Genomic DNA, 6,467 nt, shown 5'->3' on the forward strand with positions numbered 1-6,467 from the left:
AACCATCTCTGGAACTCACGGGTCTCACGAAACCATAAGTTGTGAAGAACTGAAGACATCCGAATCAATAATGGGAAAATCAGGTGTGTTTTCTGGTCCGTTCAACTAACAATAAAGCACTGGTCGACCATTTAACGTCTCTCTGATAGCCAAATTCTACAAAAGACCCACGAAGAAAGAAAAACTTGGTCTCTCATCAAACTCCGCTCAAATTCGTTCAGCTATCAAACTCAGTAAATTCAACCAACCTGAAAAACCTACAATTTTGAAACATGAACGACCAAAACCATTGGCTAGCTCATCAACAACTCAAACGCACTCTTTGATTCAAGAAGAGGAACAAGAGGTCGAAGAAATGGATATCGATGAGCCGACAAAAAAGAAACGAACAGGACTCAAATCTAAGGTTTTGAAGAAATCAAAAGATTTAGATCCTTCAAGAAAACCTAAAGATTATGTTGATCTATATGATCAACCGGATCGAAGGAAAAAAGGCAAAACTTCAAAGAATCTCAGCAAGTAGTTTGAAGTTTGACCATGGCTATGCGATTTAGCAAACTTTACCTTTCCTTCTATCTTATGTGTGAGTTTTTTCCAGATTGACCTCATCACTCTCTGTTGTTGCTTTGAAATTAACAACTCATGCTTAACACACAGGAAATTAGTAACGTTTTTGTGATGATATTGGCAGTTTATATCTGCAAGTGATGTAATATACCTCTTGATATGTGCTGTCGGGATTGTCACTATATGTCAAGTCCCCAGCCCTCTAATACGGATACTAGTTAAATTCTATCCGCGAAATGCAGTAATCTCTAAGCTCTACTGATCATGAACATCCCCATCCTTTTAAACTCGCACCTGGCAGCTGCATGTTTGAGGTGTGTGAAGAAATTTTCAGAGAAACTCACCGCAAGTTCTTCTCTTCCCGCCCTACAATTAATGTTCACGTCTTTGACTCCATGCCACGACACAAATGAGAAAATATGACTTCTGCGTTTGATGCATGCGGCTTTCATTAGAATGTACGTATGTGAAATGCTCTTGGGCCTGCACCCTAAACATATGTCAGATCAATTAATTTAACAATGTCCCTCCTGCGCGGCCCCGGTCGCGCAGGTTCAATAAGGTACCAAAATCAAGTTTATACGGTGCATATATGTTGAGGGAAGCTTAGACTAAATTTTGGGGAGAGATGCGGTATCAGTCTTTCTCTGAGACTACCTGAGAGAAGCAGTGAGACATACAGGTATAGTTCAATCCCGGTCTGTGTGGCGCGTTTTTTTTTGCATGGCGCTTCCTTCTCTTTATAAGCCTTCCACCAACTACAGAACATCTAGACATCCATTGGTCAATTTCATTGGTCAAAAATAATACATACAAAAGACGATCGAGTTGATAAAATGCAAAATGAGATGTCTTGAAAAGCAGAAGTTGGAAGCATTTTAGGTTGGTTGAAAAGAAGTGATATCGAGTGCTTTTCGTGAAGATTATACATACAAAGAGACAGTTTGAAAAGATGGCGACTGAGTCGTTTTTGAAGAAATCAAGACAACGCAACAGATAGAAACCTCTTACATCAAAGTATCTCGCTCCGATGACAATGCATTGTTTTTCTTGTATCGGTTTTGCTTGCTACTTTCATTCAAAGTAGCTTGTTCCAATAACATTTTGTTGTTTTGTAAGTTGCTTCATTATCAATACTTTGATATGTAAGTGGTTGTAGCGATAGAACCCCCTTGACAATGTTTCAGGGGGATTGGAGTGAGTCTGAAGGTATAGATATAAGGTGCACATGGATGACTCGACAAAGGTTCTTGATTCTTGATGAGGTTATCGAAGTGTTAACAGCTTCTTTGAAGTCTTAATGATGAATTTGTTCAAGTCTTCATACATATGTACCAGTTGCCACCAGCCTGTACAGACAGTGTACAAAAAGCCACCATCCGGTTTACTTTTTTGTTTGTCTCAGGATAGTCTCAGAGCGAGTTAGTCTCAGAAAAAGACTGATACGGTTACGCTCCCAAATTTTGTGAGACAACATCCGGGTCATACACAGGTCCACAGCAGAGGGCGGCTGAGCTCACGATCAGCATAAACGTCAATCCCTGATCCACTATCTCGATACACTTCCAACGCTTTATTTTTTGTACACAGGTTCTCGTATGCAAACACAACTCAGATCGCACGCCTCATACACAGGCCGATCTTTCTAGATCAAATATCCGTCATCCGATTGGCAGATGAAAGATATTCGAGCGTCGTGGCGCACTCGTCTAAAATCTTGGTCAACTCAGGAAAATACTTTTGGAGTCATGAAGGCCATGGGTGGTCATGGAAATGACATGACGACGAAGCCGACCCGGTCCCTAGTGCACAGGAATTACACCGAATCACACTCCCAATGTGGTATAACCTTGCCGATGCTAATATCATCGGGTGACCCGAGTTCATCCATCCGGCCTAATATCTTTATCTCATGGAGCCACACTGTTGACGATTTAAAAGTTTCTTGTGGAAAGGCACGGCCTGAGTGTGAGATGATTCTACATGCTTCTCTATAGACCACCTTCGCTTGTTGAATAGCTATATAAAGCCTCTGAAGGCCACCAGTGTTGAATGTCCAACAGCGTTTTCCTTGCCTGATTCCTTCGATCCTCTTTTTTCCTGTTCAAAATTCATACCTTGTTAATTCATTTCCTTTGAATATTCTCCAGTCTCAGAGTAGCATTATGACTTGCTCGATTTTCTTTCCTTTGCTTATCCTATTCATGGTCATGCCTACTCCAGGAGAACAGGCATCCATCAATACCTCCCCACTAAAACTAGCAGTTCAACCCAAGTGCGGCGCATCGTCTTCGTCTCACTTTAATAATTTCAATTCTGGAATTGATCTCACAAAAATCAAAGTGCGTTATTTTCAGTTCATGATAGACGCGTCACTCTAAAGCCCAGAAGTTGCAGAACTGATAAAGTACATCTCCTTCAGACGATCTATGCATTTGGCGATAGTTACATGAGTAATGGACAAAGCACCGGGACAACCGCGCCACCACCCGTGCAAGGAAACCCCAACGACCCACACTTTGGGTAAGTGACTGGTCATGAGTAATGAAGATGCGTGGCATGGTGAGATCACATCAACTCATTGATATCTCATTTGCACCAGTGGACGGGCTTCGAATGGTCTGGTATGGGTCGAGCAATTTAGCAATGCAATCGGCGCTGTCCTCAAGGATTATGCAATGGGCGGGTCAACTGTCTCTCGAGCGCTCTCCCCTAGCACTGGAAGTGTAAGCTTAAAATCCGCATAGATCTCTGTTGGTCCTCCAAATCCGTCTAACTCAATAGTATGAACATCACATTTCCTTCTGGCGATAGCTCCAAGGAACGGACATGATCCAACACGTCCAAACTTTCTTAAACCAGCACAACAAAATTGATGCGTCTTCGTGAGTTAGACCTCTTCAAAAAAACTTTCAATTCCATAAAGGAGAATCTTTCCACTGAGTCTGTTTCAAAAAATAGCTCCATGACGATGATCTCCTATGGAATCAATGATTATGCCTCAACCGCTCGACAAGGTACTCAAAACCTTCCCAAGGCAGCCCAGGAACTTGTTCGTCAAACTGAACTACTCGTCCAAGCTGGTATTCGGAACGTGGTGATTATTTGTAAGCTATAATTTGAATCATCCCTTGACATTATGAATACTAACAAATTCTCTATGATATGACCTACAGCACCTCCCACGTCAGCTGCCCCGTTGAACAACTTCAACGATATCGTCTGGAACGGTCTGAAAGGATTGCAAACGAAAAATCCCGAACTAAAATATGCTTACGTAGATTTCGTCACGCTTTACTCTGCTATCATTTCTAATCCAAGCTCTTTTGGGTCAGTCTCTCATAGTTATTCTTTTCTTGATACGAGATTCTGACGAAAAGAGAGATTCCTCTTATCGCACGATAGGTACCAAGCCGTTGACTCGTGTCTTCCGACTGACAAAAGTATGGCCGGCGCTTGTCCAAACCCAGACGTACACCTCGTAAGTACTTCATCTCACTGCCCATGATGATATGAATGCTGATGCGTTGTTATGGATGATCATTCACAGTATTACCTCCCACGTCATCCCCAAAAACTCACTCACGGACTTATGGCAGAATGGGTTGAGGACGTGTTGTCAAATTGTAAATGATGAAGAGGACACGACGGCATCCCACGATTGATAAATGGTGTTCTGCAACTCTGTCATACAATGTTCATAATCGTAGTCTCCAGCATCTTCAATGTATCAATTGACTGTGTCATCAAATACTTGAGTTGCCCAGTGGCTTTCCTTACGCTTTACGGCCAATTTCTATGCATGTATGACAAATTGTAACCATCAGTTATCATCTCTTGGAAAAATAAAGCATCCAATCAAAAATGTTCGGATCATCACCGATCATCATTATAAAAAAAATCTACAGATGTAAGATCATGACGAATTCAAAGCCATAAAGTTGATGTAGAAAGCACAACAAACAAGATATACAAATCAGATTAACGAGTGGAGACTGGAATGCGTGAGTTGGTGAGAGATATCTTTTGACAAATAATTTTGTCATCAAGTTTGCTTTTCCCTTCTCAAGAATTGACTTCAAGTTGACCCAGCCAAAGCGTGAGTACCGGCCGACAAAGCTGGGACCTATATGTTTTGTGTTCTTCAATCAATATCTGATAGGCCTTGGTCAGTCTTTTGCGTAGTTGAGCTCATCGACCTTTGTTCTGTTTTTTCTATTATTGCTTCTGAACACTTGAGTTGTTAACCGATGAACTCAAAACTACATGTGTCAAATAAGCACTTCTCACCATGCCTGTTTTGAGGTAGCATGTCGACGTGCTCACACCAATCAATTTCCGTAGAGGGTGGATATAACCTACAAACAGGTCTGAGAGCTAAGCATACAATTGCCTTTGTCAAGAGGTTCAGACAGCAAGATTGTTAAATGGGCTCCTTTGTTCATAGTTCCATTGACAAACGGTACATTTTTGATTGTCCATTATTATTAACAAAGGATTTGCATTTTCTAGAGACAAATTGAATAAAGATCCATTCAAATTTATTACACAACTCTCCGTGTGAGCACATCGACGTGCTCATGGGGGACAGGCATGGTGTCTGGTAAGATAGAATGGTCTCAAGAGCTATTCATTTGATTTCTTAAGTAATTCCCTATTTGATCCATCATTGCCAGGTACAGTTGTTCCAGCAATGGTAGATTTATGTCTTCAAAAATCCTCTCCTGTGCAAAACTCATAGTTTTGGTTCTATTGATTTTATTCTTTTCACAAGGTTGAGCAATATGGAAAGAAGAGGATTATCCCATGAAGATCACGTGTCCTTGTGACCATCACCATGTCAATATCCTTGTAGCACATTTGGAGAAAGGTGTGAGGGTTAGGCTTTTTCCCACAGGGTTTCTTACTGCCAACCCGTGGAAAGATGCTAACATGTCAAGAGGGGGTTGAGTCATTATGAGCCACTTATAAGGCTACTCAAAATATGCTTGTACTCAATGTTGTGTGCTCTTAGATGCTGGCTCAAGGATGGCCTGTGCATCCTCATGCTACAATCCAAATACCAGTACTGAAGGACCCTTTATCATCCTTGCATTCCTTCTCATCTCATTGAGTTCTTACACTGTGTTTGTTCTTGAATAAAATTTGAGGAATTTGTCTGATGCCTTTTTCTTGTAGTTGGCAATCCCATCCTTCATTTGAGCTCTGGCAGTGCCGTTCATTAAGAGAGCCATCCCTTTTGGATCTTCAGCTGAAGCATTGTTATTGTAAGTCATGTCTGCCTCCTCCTCCTCCTCCTCCTCTCCTTCTACTGTTTGAGGTTTGATGAGAGTATTCCTTTCATGGTCCACTTCATGATAATCCATGAGGTCTGTGCTTGATTGCTTCAGCCAGGCTGAAGGAAGGGATGAGAACCAGATATCAGTTTGAGTTCAGGATAGAGTTGAGAGAAAATGACAGACACACCTGCACCTGAAAATTCTTGTACTTCCACCATTTGATCATCTTCATGATTGCCTTTGTCAAGTCGACTCATTGAATTCATAAGCCTTTACATGAGGCACGATATGTGGAGTAAGTCCATGTAAACGTAAACACTAGAAAATGACGCGTAAGAGTCAGATGTTAGGAAAGAAACTCGTGTTAATGTAGTGACGAATTAGGAATAACAAATTCTGTTCCGAGAATGGACGTTACGACGTCTGAACATTCAAATGAGGAACACGCGATATGTCATTAGATAATTAACACTCTAATAGCAGCGAGACAAAAGTTATAAGGAGTAAGAAGGGGAAGATACCATTCCCCGCCCTTTTGCCCGTTTCACTCCTATTAGTTTCAATTCCTCAAATATCTTCATTTTCCAAAGCTACTACAGATTTCAGTTATACGTGTCCCAA

At 41.3% G+C, this 6,467-nt stretch overlaps 3 protein-coding genes across 3 annotated transcripts; 2 read left to right on the forward strand and 1 right to left on the reverse strand.

Moving 5' to 3' along the window:
• Window positions 1–70: 70 nt before the first annotated feature.
• MELLADRAFT_68519 (uncharacterized protein) lies at window positions 71–523 on the forward strand (the record flags this gene model as incomplete). Its single annotated transcript, XM_007417085.1, has 2 exons — window positions 71–83; window positions 150–523. 2 exons carry the CDS (start codon window positions 71–73, stop codon window positions 521–523), a joined length of 387 nt encoding a protein of 128 aa, XP_007417147.1.
• A 2,209-nt stretch (window positions 524–2,732) lies between these two features.
• Window positions 2,733–4,201, forward strand: MELLADRAFT_68520 (uncharacterized protein; the record flags this gene model as incomplete). The annotated part of the gene is made up of 8 exons (XM_007417086.1): window positions 2,733–2,909; window positions 2,990–3,090; window positions 3,170–3,293; window positions 3,382–3,452; window positions 3,529–3,674; window positions 3,744–3,897; window positions 3,973–4,048; window positions 4,118–4,201. 8 exons carry the CDS (start codon window positions 2,733–2,735, stop codon window positions 4,199–4,201), a joined length of 933 nt encoding a protein of 310 aa, XP_007417148.1.
• A 1,483-nt stretch (window positions 4,202–5,684) lies between these two features.
• On the reverse strand, window positions 5,685–6,103 carry MELLADRAFT_68521 (uncharacterized protein; the record flags this gene model as incomplete). Its single annotated transcript, XM_007417087.1, has 2 exons — window positions 5,685–5,962; window positions 6,034–6,103. The coding sequence occupies 2 exons, from the start codon at window positions 6,101–6,103 to the stop codon at window positions 5,685–5,687; spliced, it is 348 nt and encodes a 115-aa protein (XP_007417149.1).
• Window positions 6,104–6,467: the final 364 nt, after the last annotated feature.

The sequence above is a fragment of the Melampsora larici-populina genome (genome assembly GCF_000204055.1).
Source record: "Melampsora larici-populina 98AG31 unplaced genomic scaffold MELLAscaffold_68, whole genome shotgun sequence".
Lineage (NCBI taxonomy): Eukaryota > Fungi > Basidiomycota > Pucciniomycetes > Pucciniales > Melampsoraceae > Melampsora > Melampsora laricis-populina.